Here is a 21,309-nt window from a genome sequence, read left to right as displayed (position 1 = left end):
CTGCAGACGTTAAATCAATGGGAATGAGTGGCAAGTGATATTCAATCTTTTCCTCTCGTTGATAATTGTGACCAGTGTAGTGAAGCTAACCACAAACCTTTAATTTAAACGCACATTAAAAAAACACTCAAAAATAAGCGAACCTACCTAACCCTAACCCATCACGATCGTGATAATCAATAGTAATAGCGCTCGGCCAATTCAAGTTCTGATAGACAAGTTCTACGTTTGTTCCGTCATAATTCATCCTCCACAGTTCTCCTCTTCCTTCAACTTGCTTGGTGTCGGTCCAGTAGATTTTTCTGTTAAAAGCACACAGTTTTTAATTTGTTTGCGAAAAAGTTTCGAATTTAGTTTTATGCTTTACATCTCTTTGATGATATTTCGTCGCTTTCTAAAAACGCCTTGAAATCGAGTACCACTTCTGTTGCCCTAAGATACCAGTTGATATAACGCTTTTACGTTCCATCAATTTAAACCCCAAAACAAGGTAGTTCACACGCGATTTCCACTTGAAAAAATGTAAAAATTAATCTGGTGCCCATGGGGTACACTGTTAAGTAAAAGGTATATAAATTTCCACCCCTAAGGGTGGTCTCTGTTTTCCACCCTATGCTTCTGTAGGGTGGATTTTTCCACTAAAAATGGTGGATATTTCCACCCTTGAGCAATGGTGGAAATTTCCACCCCCAGCAAAATCCACCCTAAACTGTGGAAATTTCCACCCTAGTCTCTGTTTTCCACCCTAGGCTTATACACTCATAGGGTGGATTTTTCCATCACAAAAAGTGTAAAATTCCACCCTTCATCTGAGGTGGAAATTTCCACCTCAGTAGCATTTACTCTCAGGCTGTCTAAATTTCCACCCTTTAGGATGGTCCTAATTTTTACCTTATTACTTTTGCTTGAGTTGGAAATGTCCACTCTACAATTCAGACTGTTTTTTTTATCGCATTAACTCGTGTTCCTGTTTTTTTGTTGCACTTTCTGCCTCCCTATCCGTCAGGTTGCGTAAAAAGTGTTCCTTGCACAAGTGTTTTTCAACCTTTCTTGAACCACGGAACACTTTATGCATTAAAATAATGTTGCGGAACACCAAATCGGATTTTATAATATGGGCTAATCCATAATGCAATAAAATAAACAATACAACAACAGTTTATTCACTTTCAGCTTTTCTCAATGCGATATCTTGGCCTGTTTGGATGAGCACAATTGCACAAAGTTGATATACGGGCAGGAATTGCAGAAAGGCAAACGCAAAGCAGTTGTGATTTTAATTTTCGACCTGTGTTCCATAGAACGCTAGTCCATTTTAACAATTTCTTGCGGAACACCTGACGATCTTTTACGGAACGATATAGTGTAGGCCTACCGAAGAACACAATCATGTTAAAAATCACTGCCTTACACCAGCACTACCAAATTGTTATTCAAAACTGATTTATTAAAGCTTGCACAGGTGTGCTAATATCAACGGAAACCGGGAAATGTCACACAGGTAATTTAATAGTTGTAGCGTTTCGGTGATTTCTTGGGGAAAGTTAATATCAAATATCCAATACGTGTGCAAAAGCAGAAGCAGTGCAGTTTCAGGCTCCTCGATGTGGCATAGCAGTTGTCTTTGCACGTGTAGAGAAAATCCCTCGGATGTGCTCCAGATAAGGAGTTGTGACTTTTGTCAAGCTGAAACTGTCATCCTGTAAAACAATATGTAACATTAGCATTGATCCAACCTTATAAGAATTATAGGCCTATGGTAAAACTGGATATACTTGGAAAAGGTATAGACTTATACGATGCTAACGAATTGTGTTGTTGTGACACACTACCATCTCTATGGCACACAAATAAGCTATACAGAGTTATTGGCAATGTAACAATTTCGTACCAATACAAAAATGGCAGGCAAATGAAATATTCAGCAGCAAAATGTGACCCTCGAAAAACTGTTTATGATCTGATTAATAAAATATTTATCCAATAGAATTCAAATTTCAATTCAATTTTGATCATCTCATCTGCATTTCATTTCACTTTTAATTTCATCTTCGATCAGGCAAAACAAAACGCTTTTTTTAAGAGCTGTAACTTTAGTTCTCATTTCGTATGTGTGCAAGATATAGCAGTTTCTCAATTGTTTAGAATAGACCATAGTTTTGTTGTTATCCTGTATATTTTTGTCTAATCTTTAGATGATGCAAATTGCATAACCGAGAACGATTGTTATGTCGTTTTTGTTTTCACAATGTTAAATGTTGTCTCGTTGCTTAGTTATGTCTATTTATGGTTAAAAAAAACTCCTTTAACATGAACACTTTGACTTTTTTGCAGAATTTGTGCATAAAAAAACAAAACAAAAATTCGTCATGACACGGTTTTGTTTTCAAACGCACTTACGTTTCTAGAAAATAGGGCAAACCGAACACTTCGAATTGCAACATTGGCGGATTTCGAAACGAAACTAAGACAAAGAAGTAAAAAAACATAAAAATAAATTGCTTTTTTTAAATTAATCTTAAAGCTACTTGAAATTATTGGTTCGTTTCAGTTTCAATTCTTTTATTTAGTTTTGCTTCTCACCACGATTCTTGAAATTTTATTTGCTCAAATAAAATTCTTTTAAAACATCCAAAGCTTTAATGTGTCAAAACGAGAGCTGTGGAGTTGGGCGAAAAATATACGACTTCGACTCCTCGATTTATAACTGGCTGACTCCGGCTTCAGTGTTGTAAGGTTTTTTAGGGCCTCCAGATTGTTTTTTGGAGTATTCAAAAAGAATACAAAAAGAATAATAATCAGTGGTTCTATGAAACGTTGTGCGTTAAAGTTGTGTTGTTGCAAGTAATAGAAGCTTGGTCTTATATATCTAATTGCATGCAGTTTAAAATTGCAAACATTGTTTATCGTTTTGTATGCAGCCGGAGTTGCAGTCTTGCCTTTTTTTTTAAAAAAACTCCTATTCCAGAGCCCCGATAAAAACCATGCGCATTTTTGCAAGCAAAAAAAAAGGAAAAAAAAATTCTCTCTCTTTTATTTGTGACGTCAGTGGACTTAGAGCCCGTGATCTCACCTCTTTTTTAACGCTCTGTCTTGGAGAGTGCACTATTGCGAAGAAAATAGAGTTGGCATTCCGCTGATATACGGTTTAACAATTTTGACCACTAGGTGCGGAATTAGCGGAATCATCATCTGTAAATGATGATGATTCCGCTGATGTACGGTTTAACAATTTTGACCACTAGGTGTGAGTAATGAGTTGTGAGGCATTTTCCGACAAATTTTGTTTCATTAAGCAAGCGCTTAATGTGAATGCGGGATATAAAATGAGATATAACTTTTACTAATATTGCAAGACAGTCATACACATTCTACGATGATCATCATTTTTCCATTTTGTTTTTATTTTGATACATTCTAATAGGTGAAGTAGTGCCTCCTACCTTACATAGTGCTTACGTGCATTATGATACGGATACTGCGAGGTAACAGCATCAAACCGTTTAAGTAAAAAATGTAATTGTAATCAATTATAGCTAGCGGTAGACTGATGACTTACAGCGCCAATTATCACAAAATGCTGTAGTTCCTCTTTGAATACAAGTGGTAAGCACAGCAGAGCTCTCCAGCGATCTGCAAATACAAAATAATTATGAGCTGTGCATAATTAATAGATAAGGTAAATGTGGTGCCAAACTCAGTTACTAAGTTTCGGGAATGAGTAGATAAGGTTGTCATCACACTAGGCCTTCGGCACTAACGAAAGGAGAGTGGCCAGTTACTTTCTCTTGGCTTTGATATGTACTTAGAACAGTAGACACAACAAAACCATCGTGCAAGACATGACAAGTTGCCAGAAAATATTAAATATTCTCACGCTAAATAATTCACAATAGAATATTATCAGACAATTCTATGTAATGTAAGTTGCTTCACCTATTTAATCAAATTAAATAAAGAGTTACCGGTATGGGTTCGTGGTTTAACTGCTTCTTCTAGTCAAATGACAAAACTAGAGTCCTGTTTTTTTTTCGGTCATTGACCTATTTTTTAGCAAAATGTCCGAAAAAAATACAGTCAATTCGGTCAATTGCGGCCGGATGTTGCAAGGTTGAGTTTCGCTGATGAACGTTGAAGAAACGTTTGTCTGTTCTAACTTTTCTCAGATAAAACACGACAACGTTTCTCAGCGAAACTTAATGTTGTAGCTAGTCAGGAAGTGCAAATTTTGGTTTGGAGCAGCTACTTGAAAGGAAATACTTTCATCAGAAAAAATGACCGAAATAAATAAAAAATGACCGAATTTTTTCAAGTCATTTCGGACAAATTACCAAAAAGTCTCAGCGAAAAAAAAATACCCAGAATTTTCTAGACATTGGGCTATCTGAAAGCACGCTCCATCAAGTATGAGCTGGGAAAGGCAATAATAAAAACTTTGACCCGATTCCACACGTGAGAGTATGTCTCTTTGATTTGGTTCTGCAGCCAGAACGATTGATACGAGATGTTGAACTTCGGTTTGAGTGCAAAACCGTTTTACAATGTTATTAGTTCCTCCTTAAAAATTCCATGTTCGGAAATATCACAGAATAGGTCGATTATTCAATCATAGATTTCTAACTGGAATACATCCTGGAATCGAACTCCCATGTCTTTGCGTACTTCTTGAAGATGATTAGATATGCCTTTGCCACTGGTATCAAGTTGATGCAAGCTTGAGAAGTGGAAAAATTCTCGTCTAGCTAAATTTCGCTGATACAACACGAGCTTATTTCGTTACGCTGAAGGGATAAATTCAATTCATTAAATTAGGAAAATAGCCTATGTTTGACAAGTAGGCGATATCACTTTTCACAACCAGGACGTCATTTGCAAGGGCAGGATCACAACTCTGCAGAAATTCCTTGATAGTTTCAAACAGCGAATAAAATCGTGAATCAATTTCTCTGGGAAAGCCAACGTACTTCGGTGTGGAGTAGTATGCGCTCAAAAGCTTTATCATTCTCATTGCACAATCATTTGAATAAGCGTGTATTCAGAGCGTGCGCTTTAATTTTATTCACTGCTTTGATGACAGTCTTCAAATATAGATTAAGACGAACGCTAGATCAAAATACTCTCGGATTGAAAGATCGGATTTGCGTAATCGCAGTGCTTCAAAGTAAGTCACGTGTTACGACCTCAACAAACTTGTAAGGCACTGTGAAGCGACTTTGCCAACATAATTGCCACAAAATCTGCCACAGAGCTCTTATAGTCACCGTCTTCTTTTGTATTTCCTTGAAGCGAAACATGACAAAAAATGCTTTGCTATCATCTTCTTGTAACTGCCCCGATTTACTCTCAGCGCTCCCCAATCGCCCACTTTATAGCCAGCGCCCCCTTCATGATTGCAAACGCCCACAAGGGGGCGCTGGCGCCCACTTTGGAAACCACTGGTTTAAATGGATAACTGGTCAAATGTTTTAGACCTAACCTTGACAGCATTTGGTTTTATAAGTTGTGACAAAAACAAACAGTGTAAACAAAAAATACACAGATTACAGAATATATATAATAATCTGCTACGACCTACATGTTTTTTGTTGTTACAATTTAGACTGGTGTTACAGCATATATACACAACATAAAGAATACTACTGTAGATAGACAAAAAGTCAATAACTTTGGTTTAATTAGTTTGACAATTATAGTACGGTACTAGAAAAAAGTCACAATGTTACTTACCAAACTATTTCGTGTCCAAGGTGCAGATCGTCCAAAGTAACGCAATTACGTAGTTGATTTCAATATTCTACTTCAAGGGGAAATTCATGTATATGAACAACTTAGTTCACTAGTTGTTGATAATCCACGATGAAGTCACAGCGACAAACAAAACAATACCACTATCCCCTACAGTAGGTTTCATACAAAGTTTTGCTGTGAATTAAACAAATAACATAACTTCATTTTAAATCGTGCTTTTCTCTGCATTATGACTACCTCTAGCTCTGCCATTGGAACTAAACTAAACAAAACAAGTAGCAGTAGCCTACTGCACATAAAAACTTGGTCAGCGAAAAGAATTTACAACATACAAACAACGCTTTCGTTTAACACTTTAACATTTCTGAGGCATCTGTCAATCCTCGCCACACTCGACCGCACAGAGATACCAGTAAATTAGGTCAGCGTCTCTTCGCGAGCTCTTCGTCGACGAAGCGAAAACAATTCTTTCGCCATCCAATTCACGCTTCATTTATCTGACCAGCGATGCTGTCGCACACAAAATACAGCACAAATAAAAATGTTAAAATATTCTACCCTCCACCCAAAATATGCTACTACGTTTAACACTTTGATCCTGTGGCCTGATCTGGCTCCCATAATCGCATAGCCAAAGGCCACAGAGAACCACTTTGGATGTCGTCAGTTTAAACTTATTTTTGTCAAAAGACTCATAATGGCGCTTGACGTTATACTCTTTAGCAGCTGAAACAGTTTTTTTTTTGGCAAACTAGACAGAGTGGTTTTCCTGAATCTTCTGCAAATAAATAATCTTCTTCCTCTTTATTTTAAAATGATCTTTCTTCCACCTTTCTTTTTTTTACAAGTAGTCTACTCATTATCTTGACCCTTAGGTTTTGCGAAACTGGTAAGTTTTAGGCTAGGACAACAAGGCGAGTAACTAAAAACATTGTTATGCATCACAAAGGATCGTTCACAAAGTTTTTTGTCAATTACAATAACAAAGGAACAAAAATTGAAGTGATATTGGTATTGCTACATTGAAGCAAAGCTGACTATCAGTTCTCTGGGCAAAAAAAAGGAGCTCGCGGCCAAATTTGGCTCGCAGGCCTGCACTTGGACCACACTGTCATAATTGAGATTGATTAGTTGTCTACTCTATGGCACAACAAAATAACTTCTCTTTCAAGTAACCAACAAAACGTAATTTTCAGCTTTTATAACAAGAGACTAACAAGAGACTACAATACACAGATTACACCTCACACAGATGATAGACCGATGGGTAATTGGGTTTCAATAGCGTCATTCAAACCCAATTGATTTGTTTTGCTTCTGTCTATGGTACAGCAAAATTACTTCTTTACAACATGACTAATAAACGGTGACAGCTTTATTCTATCAATCCTGTGCGGTATCTAAAGGTTTGAAAAATTTGAAGAAGGGTAATAATCGGGTAGCCTACAAATTAATTGTTTTTTATTGTAGCTCCATGTCAACTATTACCATAAACTTTGAAACTACGGTGAAATCACTTCTTTTGTTGACACCATATGACAATTTGTTTGTTCTTCTTAAAAACTATTCCTAGAAAGAAAACTTTGTCATTTTTACGTTTTTTAACGTCTGAAGACGATCAACGTAAAGGATGGATCTTGTGTCTGAGATAATGGCTGCTTTGCTTGTGCTCATTGTTTTACCACTTTCAGGTAATAGTTTCTGTCCAACTGTATTTTCTTTTGGTGTCTTTTATGTTGTCTTTGTTAGTTGTAACTTACGACCGAGCAAGTAAACTGTCTGGTAGAAATAGACAATAAAAGAAGTAATCCAACCTAGCGTTATTTATAATTGTATTTTAGTGAGTATCCCACATTGTTAGTCATAAACGTGCTGCAGTGCAACTGGAACTGCTTTTGCTTCTTTGTTAGACGCTGTCGTGAAAATCAATAATTTAAACAACAACAAGTTTGCAAATGAGAAATTTCATATAATTTCAATAGTAGGCTGCTCTTCTCACATCGAAATATTTACATGCGATTGTAAGGCAAAACAACACAAACAAAAAAGGCAATATTTTAGGTACTATTGATAAGGGATGCTTGTTTCCATGAAAACTAGACATTATGAGTTTCGGAAAGCATTGGCTTGTGAAAAGCAAATGCAATTTTTGTTTCAATTTGATGTTGAAAATGATAGAAACCATTGATATCCGGCCGATATAATCAGTCCTTTTTGCATTGCACAACAATGTAAACCAGGGGCGTATCCTCAATGGAAGCAAGGGAAGCATTGCTTCCCTTGTCAAAATTGAAAAAAGAGAAGCTGATATTTTTCAGTAAAACGATTTCGTAATTTCTTTACCTAAATGCGATTTAGAACGGTTTTTAACTCATGCCCCCCGTATGATTTTGAAATCGGTTTTAATTTTAAAAAAGTTGGAAGCCAACGGAAGCGAAGATTCGTATTGCATCCGTTGCTCTCGTTTTTGCAATAAGAAGAAACAAGTTTGAAAGAAAGGAAAAAAGCAGAGCAAAGTTTTCGCAATTTACGTTTCTTTTAACTAATCGCTGGAAGCGATTTAAAAATTGCTTCCAGTCGCGGAGTTGCCAGATTAGCCAAATTCCGCGAAGTAGTTTTTTTTTAAATAACTTTTCAAAATGCATAATAATCAATATTTCTCTAATATTGTAACCTTACCAGATGAAACCATATTCACCATTGTTCAATACATGTTCCATACTTGTTTAATACTCGTAATGTGGCGGATCAAAACTCATCCGCTACTTTTATAGGCTAACTTGCTATTTTTTGGGCTACTTTCAGAATTATTTTTGCTACAATTTATTAAAATCCACTACAAGTTATAAAATATATATGTAAATTTTATTATTTTTGATAGAAACAGGTAAATATATCCATTTGGCCTTTTTTGTCTAATATTTTCCTTGTTTTGGCCTTTTCTTTGTATTATTTTGGCTTTAGGACTTTTTTATAGTCTGGCAACTCTGCTTTGTTGGATGTTGTGCCAATGAGCTACGTAATGAGAAAATCTAGGGCACTGTTATGGTTATAATATCGGCCTTGTAAGCAAAAGTTTGAGCCAAATGTTGGCTTTACACTGTTATCCTGGCTGGATAGACTTTGGAATAAGACAGGATATGTGAGGTCTAAGCTAGACTTGACTTTGTAGCTGAGTTTTTGGTGTTCTCTAATTATAGTCGCGTTTTTGCCCTTTGCCCGTTCGTGTGTAAGAGCTACCTTTAATAAGTTAATAGCTGTTTATCTGCTAATAAATTTCATACAAAAATTACCCTAAAAGTGTTTCCAGAAAGCAGTATAATTCATTATTTGAGTGTAATTTTGCAAAATTTTTCCGGGGGAGCATGCCCCCGGACCCCCCTAGAAAACACGTGCCTTCGGCACGCTCTATTCCCCCACGAGTTTTATGGCTTCCCTTGCTCAACCAACCAGGATACGCCACTGATGTAAACCGTCATTATTTACTGAAAATTTTAGTCATTATTTACATTGTAACATAATGTAACAATGCCAGATTTTCCAACCAGTGAAATATCTATGGGCTTCTAGCATCAAAGATTTCAGAAGTAAAGCACGATGTAAGATTCGCACGTAAAGCTATATAATATAATACACCAGCACACACACTACACATTGCGATTGCGTTGGAGCCGGCTCATTGTTTTTCAGTGCTTTGCATAAAGTTGGATGAGCACGGTACTGTAATTAAAAGGCGGCAGGTAAAGCAAAAGGTATTTCCTTTTGGTTTTGTTTGCTTCACACAGATGCGAACATAATAGCAGCTGTCGGATTAGCGGTTTCACAAAAGATACCGGTACATTAAAATTGCAGCTGACTTTCTGTTTACGTTTTCTTGTTACTCGAAACTCGAATGCCCACCGAGCAGTGAGCACCAATTAGAAGACAAAAACGTTCATATAAACATAATAGAAGCCGCCTTCGAATAGAAGCCACACAAAACGTTCAAAAAATAAAAATAAAAGTAGCCGCGGTTTCTATTCAAGAAAATACGGTACCGGTACATAATTTCAACGTGTGCTTTGAGCACAAATCATCATCATCATCATTATGTTTCTTTCTCGTATTGAGGGTTGGATACAATGCGCCATTGTTCTCGACCATGAGCTGTTCGTACTGCATTTTCATAAGTTAATTTTGTCCATTTAGTGATGTTTGATGTCCAAATCATTCTTGGTCTGCCTTTGTTTCTTTTACCGTTTATCTTCCCTTCTATTAATGATCTTTGTAACGAGTTTTGCCTTATTGTGTGTCCGAAATACTTCAATTTTCTTCTTTTGACTATTTGTAAGAGAATTTGCTTGAATTGAATTTGGATAATACTTCATCGTTAGTGATCTTTTGATTCCATGAAATTTTTAACATTTGCCTGTATGACCAGCTGAGTACAAAGGCATATTGCATTTGAAGAAACGATGAGAAACTTTGATGAGATTATTTCATTTTTTGGAATATCCCGTTCCTCTGATGTCGTCTACAAATATGGCACAACGCTTTTTGAATGGCTGTGGCTGATAATTTGGTTGTGGTTGTATTGTAGGCTACTAGCAGTAGGCTACTTCTCCCCAGCAATCCCATTATTGACTTGCGTAGGTGATTATTGAGTTGAGGAGTGTTGTCGAGACGGTGCACCGCGGCTCCTGCGTAGCCTACGCCACATGGCATCGTCATAAGAAGCACCACTTCAAACGCACGGAAATCTCCAAGTAAAAGCACAATAAAAAATTAGAAGCTACATTTGAAACATATTAGAAATACCAGTTGTCAACAGTGTAATTTCGGTGAAAATCAACAAAGCAATTTTTGTCCTTGGTAATGCAAAATGCACTTTGCATTTTTCGCAGTAAAACACAGGGGCTGCCTTACAATTGGGGTTCTTGCATCTTCCTCTTGTCGTCACTACTGGAAAGTGATGGTACCCATCAGTTCGGATTTCAACAGGAGGTATTGCTTTGGTAGCAGCACCTAATTTCTTTTTTTATGAATTGTGAAGTCGTTGTCTGTGATAGCAGCTCTCTTTTACGAGGTGTCGTAGGTTTTCCTTCAAGAGGCAGAGCTTCAGCAATACAAAGCTTGAATTCTTGAAGCATCATTGTTTTCTCAGAACCACTGACAGCGAAAGAGTCCTTTCTATACAACAACCAGCAGATTATTATAGTTAGATCTAAAAAATGATTTATTTTGATTCGATATAGAGCCATGAGAGAGTCCATGAGATCAACGCCTCCCATAAACTGATTGTACTCCTTCACAATTGCAGGGTAAGGTACCGTTTTAGAACATTTTTTCTTTTTGTCAAACCGTTTACACTCTCCCATTGGTTGAGCAGAAGCAAAGATGGACAATAAAGCGACAGATCTGTTGCCTATCCATTTTATCGCACGCACTTCCGTGCCATCAACCACAACTTTTTTTTCATCATGAGCACCTCTTTTGTCACCGGAAAATGTGATCCCTGGTAGCCGATTAACTGCCACAGTCCCTAAACAGTGTATATTTGATTTTTCCAGATGGTTTAGAAGAGGAATAGATGTAAACCATCTGTCAAAGTAAAGCAAATGGTCAAGACCCCTTGAAACAGATCTGCATAAATTTATAACCACATTGGAGCTGGCTCCAAAGTCTGGCTGATCAGGCAATGATTCGATTTTTCCTGAATACACAAAGAAATTGTGTACAAAACCAATTTTTCGACTATACAGTAGCTACCATAGCTGTTCTGCAGGATATTGTTCCTCTTGGGCGTATGATTGCTTGTTAGGTGGTTAATATCTTTATCAATGCTTGAAAAAAGAAATGGGCCAACTGCGAAGTATAGGCTACTGTTGAAAATTGAATGAGTCCGTTCACCAGGCATTTAGTTAAATAACATGATGCGTTCTAGTGGTGCAAATTAAGATAAACTATCACACGATGTATAAAGTGACAATCTGCTTTTCTTCCGACGTTTCGTCAATCAGACACGACTGACCTCTTTAGGGAGCGAGACCAGGTAGTGGCTACCTGTCTAACACGGCAAAACACAGGACCATGTTGCTGAAATCAACTATACATGCAAGAAATATATATAGGATCTGTATTTGCATATTGTGTGAAAATGTTATCTAGAATTTTAAGTCGAGTAAAAACACAAGATTGTCGTTAGACTAGATAGCCACAACATCAAAATTTACCGTAGGCTATTTCTGCATTGCAACGTATATACTAAAAGTAAAATCATGTCAATCATACACAAGATGCAACCATTGCCTTTAAGGCTACATTTTTACACTTCTAAGGACATACAGTCACCAAACTAAGTAGGCCTAAGCATTGAGAAAGCTGTTACTGTTGACATAGAAGTGAAAAGGCTTGTGAAGTTTCATTATTTTTTTTTTATCAACGCTTTGCTGATTTGTGTTTGAAACCGATTAGTTTTGCTCAGGAGACATGATAATGATGACAGATCTGTCATATACTCTCCAGAAAGCGGTTGTGAACGCTTCGGTAATGATAAAGGTGTAACAGAGGATACTCGACAAAAACTTGCACTTTTCGATGACAGCATTGTCAGCACCGATATTATCTGGAATAGCCTTCAACTCCGACTGAAGTTGCTGAAGGATTATTTTTTCTGGCGATAACGGACGAAGTATTATTAGCAACCCGCCAACCCCACCATCGATGTTAAGTTTAAAAGACTCCAAAAATGTCTATGACAGTGGTTCTCAAACGTTTTTTTGTTGCGACGCCTCTGGATAAGTTTTCTGGACTTGCGGCGTACAAGCAAATAAAAGCTAACGAGAAAACTTATTTTTAAAGTTGTGTTTATTGATACAACAACATAAAGCAATGCATATTATTCAATGTGACTTGTTGGCTGGTTTGGTTTTACAAAGTTCATTGAATCTTGGGAGAATGTTTGAAGTTGCCATTCGCATTTCTCTTTCGGTGTTTATTCGTGATCGATATTTGGTTTTCATCACCACCAAGACAGAAAATCCTGCTTCTCATAAATACGACATGGCGAATGGGATAATAGTTTGTAGTGCTTTCTTCACCAAAGCTGGATAATCGTCATACATTGAAAATCAACGCCTCCCATAAACTGATTGTACTCCTTCACAATCACCGTTTGCAATCTCCTATTGATTGAGCAGAAGCAAAGGTGGACAATGAAATGACAGATCTGTTGCCCATCCATTTTACCACACGCACTTCCGTGCCATCAACCACAACTTTCTTTTCTTCATGAGCACCCCTTCCAGACTTCAAAAGATTTTGTCACCGGAAAATGTGATCCCTGGCCGCCGATTAACTGCCACAAGTCCCTAAACAGTGTATTTTTGATATTTCCAGATGGGTCACAAGAGGAATAGATGTAAACCATCTGTCAAAGTAAAGCAAATGGTCAAGACCCCTTGAAACAGATCTGCATAAATTTATAACCACATTGGAGCTGGCTCCAAAGTCTGGCTGATCAGGCAATGATTCGATTTTTCCTGAATACACAAAGAAATTGTGTACAAAACCAATTTTTCGACTATACAGCAGCTACCAATGCTGTTCTGCAGGATATTGTTCCTCTTGAACGTCTGATTGCATGTTAGGTGGTTAATATCTTTATCAATGCTTGAAAAAAGAAATGGTCCAACTGCAAAGTATAGGCTGCTGTTGAAAATTGAATGAGTCTGTTCACCAGGCATTTAGTTAAATAACATGATGCGTTCTAGTGGTGCAAATTAAGATAAACTACCACACGATGACGATGTATAAAGTGACAATCTGCCTTTCTTCCGACGTTTCGTCAATCAGACACGACTGACTTCTTTAGGGAGCGAGACCAGGTAGTGGCTACCTGTCTAACATGGCAAAACACAGGACCATGTTGCTGAAATCAACTATACACGCAAGAAATATATAAGTAGGATACTGTACAGTATTAGCATATTGTGTGAAAATGTTATAAGTCGAGTAAAAACACAAGATTGTCCTTAGACTAGATAGCCACGACCTCAAAATTTACCGTAGGCTATTTCTGCATTGCAATGTATATACTAAAAGTAAAATCATGTCAATCATACACAAGATGCAACCATTGCCTTTGAGGCTACATTTTTACACTTCTAAGGACATACAATCACCAAACTAAGTAGGCCTAAGCATTGAGAAAGCTGTTACTGTTGACACAGAAGTGAAAAGGCTTATGAAATTTCATTATTTTTTTTATCAACGCTTTACTGATTTGTGTTTGAAACCGATTAGTTTTGACCAGGAGACATGACAGATCTGTCATATACTCTCCAGAAAGCGGTTGTGAACGCTTAGGTAATGATAAAGGTGTAACAGAGGATACTAGACAAGAACTTGCACTTTTCGATGACAGCATTGTCAGCACCGATATTATCTGGAATAGCCTTCAACTCCGACTGAAGTTGCTGAAGGATTATTTTTTCTGGCGATAACGGACGAAGTATTATTAGCAATAGGGTGGGCCGTTTTTGACTTTTTTTCGAAATTCAAAAACGGCTAGTCATAAAAAGTGGCACATACATGAAAAAATCACGTGTGCAAAATTTCATCAGTTTGGGGGTGCATCTTCTGCCCCCGCAGGGGGTCAAACTTTCAATTTTTTGAAAAAAAAAGGAAAATTTTACTTTCCGTTTTGACATAATTTTTTTTATAATTTTTCTACTGGCTAGTTATAAATTGTAAGTGGGATGTTATCAGAACTTTCCTATGTAAAGGCATGTTCGAAGCTTAAGGTTTACTGCCCCCGCATCGACGACCAAAATGCTGAATTTTCACCAATTTGAGATGCTATTTTGTCATTGCTCAATAAACAAACTTGTCGCAAAAGGGCGAGATGGTGTTAACGCTGTACGCTCATTTATGTTCTGTCCATTAACTTTGCAGGATGACACGAATGAGGTACGAACATCAGTACATATTTATGATAAAGAGTTACAAAAAAAATGAATAACCTTTTGAAGTTAAATTCTAGAGGTGGGCCTGAATTTTCTGCAAAATTTGGACCAAATGAAAGAATCTGCAAAAAATATTTGAAATCGGTTGTTGTAGCCAAAGTGTCCCAATTTTCTGCAATGTACTTGTCCGCAGGAAAATCGTGTCCTTGTTACAGAACAACAGTTCCTTCTTGATCAAAGAACAACTCGCATAATGGTGATTGATAAACATGATAAATCGGCCACAAAATCTAATTTTAAATGTTTTCCGAGGAGAGTCGCAAGATTAGAACAATTCCGTTCTTTACGTGAAGACCCAGGAGTAGGCACATGTAGCGCTTTGGTTAAGACACCTTTAACTTCTTATTCAAGCTCAGAAACTTTGTCATCCAATGAAGAACGCTGCAAAGATATTAATTATCAACCCAGTTTTGCTTCGTCAAACCACAGAAAAAACACGGTTACTTCCAGTTTAGTAGTATTTGCTGAATCATGCGATCGTACTGGTATTTTAAATAGGTCTGCAGCACTTATTGCTTCATCATTTCTACAAGATGTGGGAGTTGTAACGGATAGCGAATCTCAATCAGTCATAGATAAAAGCAAAGTGAGAAAAGCGAGAAAAGAAATGAGGTTTACAACTCAAATGGAAAGTAGGCCTGTCATGTGCACAAATTTGCAAAGCATATATTTTGATGGCCAAAAAGATTAAACCATCAAACAAAATGAAATTGCTGGGCGACTTCGAAAACATTTCGCAGTTGAAGAAGAACACATTACTTTACTTGAGGAGACAAGTTCTCATTTCATTGGTCATTTTACTGCAGCCAACTGATCTAATGTGTCAATAGCTACCGCGATTCTTGAATATCTTGGATCCAATAAAATTAGCTACGATAATGTAATGGCAATTGGATGCGATGGAACCGCAATAAACACAGGTCAAAAAGGCGTCGTGATAGGGCTCCTGGAAGATCATTTCCAAAGCCACTTCAATGGTTAATATGCCTAGCCTACTCCATAGTAATGAGTTGCTTCTTAGGCATCTTATAAAAGATATGGCAAGACCTGATAGCTTTACTGGGCTCATTATAAAGCAGCTAGCCACAGTCACACAACTAGATGTTGTAAAATATAAAGCAGTTTCTGCACCAGAGATTGAAATTGATGAAAATGACCTCAGCACTGACCAAAAATATCTTCTACACGTGCACAGAGCAGTGAAAATTGTAGATATATCAATTCATTTCGCATATAGGAGTCCAGGTATGATGAACCATTCAAGATGGTTGAACACAGCCGATAGAATTCTACGTTTATATGTTGCATCTAACGCGTCAGCTGTATTGGTGGAATGTGTGGACTATAGGCTATTATGAATGTTTATATTCCAGTACGGTTTGCCATTATAAAAGAAAGCAATTTCACTAATGGCCAAAAACATTTCTTTAAAAGTCTACACTCTGCTCAGAAGCTATCGAATAAACCCCCGATATCCTCAACAAAGTAATATACAGGAATGCATTTTATGCCCATCCTGAAAACATTTGTAAATGTTTGTAAATGACAAATTTGTGTAAACAACATCATGATAACAATTCACGTGGAACTGTACAGTGCATTCCATTTACGGAACCTGCAGATCATATTGCTTTTATTCTGAAGTAAATTATAGGTTGCGTTTTATAGCTGCAACCATAGTTAATAAATATACCTATATTTATTAACTATGCTGCAACTGATCAAACGTAGGCTACTATTGTTTTTAGTTTAAGCAAGACTACGTCTTATAGTTTGTCAGTTCGTATCATCCTGCAAAGTTAATGGACAGAACATAAATGAGCGTACAGCGTTAACACCATCTCGCCCTTTTGCGACAAGTTTGTTTATTGAGCAATGACAAAATAGCATTGCAAATTGGTGAAAATTCAGCATTTTGGTCGTCGATGCGGGGGCAGTAAACCTTAAGCTTCGAACATGCCTTTACATAGGAAAGTTCTGATAACATCCCACTTACAATTTATAACTAGCCAGTAGAAAAATTATAGAAAAAATTACGTTAAAACGAAAAGTGAAATTTTCCTTTTTTTTTCAAAAAATTGAAAGTTTGACCCCCCTGCGGGGGCAGAAGATGCACCTCCAAACTGATGAAATTTTGCACACGTAATTTTTTCATGCATGTGCCACTTTTTATGACCAGCCGTTTTTGAATTTCGAAAAAAAGTCAAAAACGGCCCACCCTAATTAGCAACCGCCAACCCCTCCTTCGATGGAAAACACGTTTTCAAAAATATTTCAACAAAGTTTATACTGGTTTGGTCTGTGATGAAAGTAAAGATGAGGATCGGATCCAACGCTTAGATTCATGAATTATAAGCAATGGGTCCATAAAGAATTTCCAGAGACAACCATGGCCATGAGACAACAAAGTCCAACTCTTAACTTTATGAAAGATATGTGTAACAAGCTTATTGCATGTTGACAATAGCATTGACAGGGGGGTCCAGAAAATACTTTTGGACGCCCGAGATGATTTTAGGGGCCTGTAACCTACCTAAGGGCCTGAGAACTTGAAGAAACCACCGAGATTTGTTCGGATACAGTGCATTTTGTTTCTTAGAAGTGTCCTGATTTGGGGATTAAGGATCTCAATGGTACCAGGCCTCAATCCTCTCAACGGCCCTGCAGTTGATGTCAGTTTTTGTTTTATTTCTACTTTTTGTTTTGCATGCGATGTGTTGTTCTGTCGCAGGCTATTACTTATATTTGTGAATGCACTTATGTTACAAATATTATCTAATACTACCTATATAACAGGGGCGTATCCTCAATGGAAGCAAGGGAAGCATTGCTTCCCCTGTCAAAATTGAAAAAAGAGAAGCTGATATTTTTCAGTAAAACGATTTCGTAATTTCTTTACCTAAATGCGATTTAGAACGGTTTTTAACTCATGCCCCCCGTATGATTTTAACTCGGTTTTAATTTTAAAAAAGTTGGAAGCCAACGGAAGCGAAGATTCGTATTGCATCCGTTGCTCTCGTTTTTGCAATAAGAAGAAACAAGTTTGAAAGAAAGGAAAAAAGCAGAGCAAAGTTTTCGCAATTTAGGTTTCTTTTAACTAATCGCTGGAAGCGATTTAAAAATTGCTTCCAGTCGCGGGGTTGCCAGATTAGCCAAATTCCGCGAATTAGTTTTTTTTTCAAATAACTCTTCAAAATGCATAATAATCAATATGTCTCTAATATTGTAACCTTACCAGATGAAACCATATTCAACATTGTTCAATACATGTTCTATACTTGTTTAATACTCGTAATGTGGCGGATCAAAACTCATCCGCTACTTTTATAGGCTAACTTGCTATTTTTTGGGCTACTTTCAGAATTATTTTTGCTACAATTTATTAAAATCCACTACAAGTTATAAAATATATATGTAAATTTTATTATTTTTGATAGAAACTGGTAAATATATCCATTTGACCTTTTTTGTCTAATATTTTCTTTGTTTTGGCCTTTTCTTTGTATTATTTTGACTTTAAGACTTTTTCATAGTCTGGCAACTCTGCTCTGTTGGATGTTGTGCCAGTGAGCTATGTAATGAGAAAATCTAGGGCACTGTTATGGTTATAATATCGGCCTTGTAAGCAAAAGTTTGAGCCAAATGTTGGCTTTACACTGTTATCCTGGCTGGATAGACTTTGGAATAAGACATGATATGTGAGGTCTAAGCTAGACTTGACTTTGTAGCTGAGTTTTTGGTGTTCTCTAATTATAGTCGCATTTTTTGCCCTTTGCCCGTTCGTGTGTAAGAGCTACCTTTAATAAGTTAATAGCTGTTTATCTGCTAATAAATTTCATACAAAAATTACCCTAAAAGTGTTTCCAGAAAGCAGTATAATTCATTATTTGAGTGTAATTTTGCAAAAATTTTCCGGGGGAGCATGCCCCCGGACCCCCCTAGAAAACACGTGCCTTCGGCACGCTCTATTCCCCCACGAGTTTCATTGCTTCCCTTGCTCAACCAACCAGGATACGCCACTGCTATATAATGCAATATTACCTATATTAGCTTCACAATTTGTTGTTTGTAAGCTAACTGGGGTTATTAGAAACAAAACTACAACATTTCAAGAAACGTTAGATCAAGCAAAATTTGTTTCCTCTTCCCTACTATATTATGTACGAAAAACGCAAACAAGTCCAACCAAGCTATTTCGTTTTGTCAAGTTATCAGTTCGAAACGATAATGCAAATCATGAGAAAGGTCTGAAAAATACGAAATCGTTGTAAATTGTGATTTGTTGTTTTTGGAGACCCCTGATGTCGAAGTAAGTAAAAACAACTGAACACTTGAACAGAACTGAAGTTAAAACAACAGCCTTTCAAGCCATCTGTGATTACCAGCTAGCTCAATACGAAGATACAATTAAAACACGTTATAAAACGTAATTACTTTGTATACGAGCCTTACTCTGTATACGAGCGAACAGAAAATAAGGAAAAGCAGAAAGCAAAAGAGATTATAATGATCACGCCCCAGATAGGAAAATCCGTCGTTTTTACATTCCACGTTTACAGACTTTGAATCAATGTAAAAACGACAAATTTTGCTGTCTGGGGCAAGAGCTGTTTCGGCGGAAAGCTGATAGATCGATTCGCTCTGGGAGGGTTCTCAGTTCGTTATGAAAACAATGAATTACCTAAAATGATTACAAAGTCTACCAATCCTTTGTAAAAACATGAAAAGAATCCAGTAGTCAAATATCGAAAAAGAAATGAGGTCCACTTTTGAATGAAAAGTAGGGTAGGAGGTATTATTAAAGTTAATCGTGACGCTGTTGGCATGCTTTGTAGGATTTCGTCTCATTGAAATCTTAATCGTTATTCCTTTTTTCGAAATTTCATTTCGTTTTAGAAGAATGTCGTTTTCAGGTATTCTGAAAATACTCTGTTCAAAATCAATTCTTTGAAGCGATGTTTATCAAAATGTTGATGGTTCAAATCAAAATTTTCATGTCGCAGATAGAAACATTTAACTTGTAGTATTTCTCGCAACACATAAAGCTCGACTAACATAAATCTGTTTCAGTCTGATTGTATCTTATGCAGTGTGCGTGAAGAATTCAATAAGGTGATATGTCATGACCTTCTTCTTTTTGCAATTAGTAAACCTAATAAATTCTTGGGTATGGATTAACGTTTAGAGTCGTTTTTTTTTTCGATTCTTTCAAATTTACGAGAGATCTCGTGTTTCGGAGTTTGTAATCGCTGATCGTCATTTTGCAAATGAAAAATTGTTCGCAACATCATTCTTCATGTCGTGCATGTCCTATGGGGAAATCGTTATAACAAATGTATATTATTTTCTTTGTAAAAACTTTCTTCCCCAGTCTAAAGGTCGGAGGTCTGCTTCTTTTCATCTTTGTTGCTTGGATTAAATGTCAAGGTAAATGTTTAACAGCTGTTATGTTGTTCTGTGATAAAAATCACGGGCTCTGGGGCAAAAAAGATTACTGACAACATTTTGTAAGATTTGAGCTGATGTGTTTCAGCAGAACATGGTTTTCCATAGGGATGGTGAGCAATAGGCTTTGGTAATCAATATTTGTTTTGGTCTTGATTCTGTAATTTCAAAGTTAGTCATTCGATATTTACATAAATTCACAATCCTTATATTTGTTTCACTAAGTTCGTTTCGATCACTCCTCATTTCTAAAACTATTAAGCTGCCCAGTTTCTACAATTGTTCACAAACGTGCAGTAAATTTGAGTACTGCTTAAAACAAACTTATTTTAAAAAGACATTCCAGTGAAAAAAAGTTTTTTCATAGAATAAAATTTGTTTTGAACATTTCTCATAAATTTGTTATAGTTGAACTCGTTTGTTTGCTCCGACAATACTTTGGAAATAGTTTAGCAAACTCAAGTTTCTCGAAATCAAAGAGCGATGATTCAGCTGTCGGAACACGTCTTTGAGCATTGCGCTGCACGAACAGCTTTCTTTAGCGGCACCAAGAGGATGAAATAATTTACAGGCAACAACACAATAAAAGTGGCAATTCATACTTTTGACCCTGGTGACGTCCTGTCTTTGTGATTGAAAATATTTGTAACTGTGAAGTACTGCTAGGAAGGAGTTTCCAACAAGTTTTCTCACTCAGATAAGATTTTCAATGAAATTATTGCTTGTGTTTGTTTTTGCCAACATTTTGATTGGATATGATTACATTGCATGCCCAATAATTTTTCATTTTGATTACTTTTAGCAAGTTCTTTCTCATTGAATCGTATTTCCAAAACGGTAATTTCGATAAACATGCTTGTTTTTTTTTAAATATTAGTTCAGTCTCAACTGCAAAGCAGTAAACAAGAACTAATATTTTGTTTAAGCAATGCAAAAAGCGTTTGGTGCGGTATATGCCATTATTCATAGTGTTTTACCACTTAGCTATTGTTAACACAATATTTTATGGGGTGACGTTCTGATTAGGACGTCAAAATGAAAAATAAGTTGATATTGTTTGTACATCGTTTTCAACTTTCTGGAAAAAAATCCTTTTTTTGAAATCCATGCC

General features: G+C 36.7%; 1 protein-coding gene and 1 long non-coding RNA gene across 2 annotated transcripts in view; both read right to left on the bottom strand.

The window, feature by feature from the left end:
- Positions 1-21,309, bottom strand: part of LOC145781760 (uncharacterized) — a 44,766-nt gene that overhangs the window by 9,075 nt on the left and 14,382 nt on the right. The window contains exon 13 of the mRNA XM_082593430.1: positions 148-302. Within this exon, the coding sequence (XP_082449556.1) occupies positions 148-302 (155 nt within the window). The remainder of the gene's footprint in view (positions 1-147; positions 303-21,309) is intronic.
- On the bottom strand, positions 1,201-5,917 carry LOC145781939 (uncharacterized). The gene is made up of 3 exons (XR_014290802.1): positions 5,728-5,917; positions 3,560-3,633; positions 1,201-1,700 (listed from the first exon to the last, which is right to left on the bottom strand). It is a non-coding gene; the product is annotated as an uncharacterized LOC145781939 (long non-coding RNA).

The sequence above is a fragment of the Aplidium turbinatum genome, chromosome 13, assembly GCF_918807975.1.
Source record: "Aplidium turbinatum chromosome 13, kaAplTurb1.1, whole genome shotgun sequence".
NCBI classification, from domain to species: Eukaryota; Metazoa; Chordata; class Ascidiacea; order Aplousobranchia; family Polyclinidae; genus Aplidium; species Aplidium turbinatum.
The sequence above is the reverse complement of the archived record's forward strand: the minus strand, read 5'-3'. Positions and strand labels throughout refer to the sequence as shown.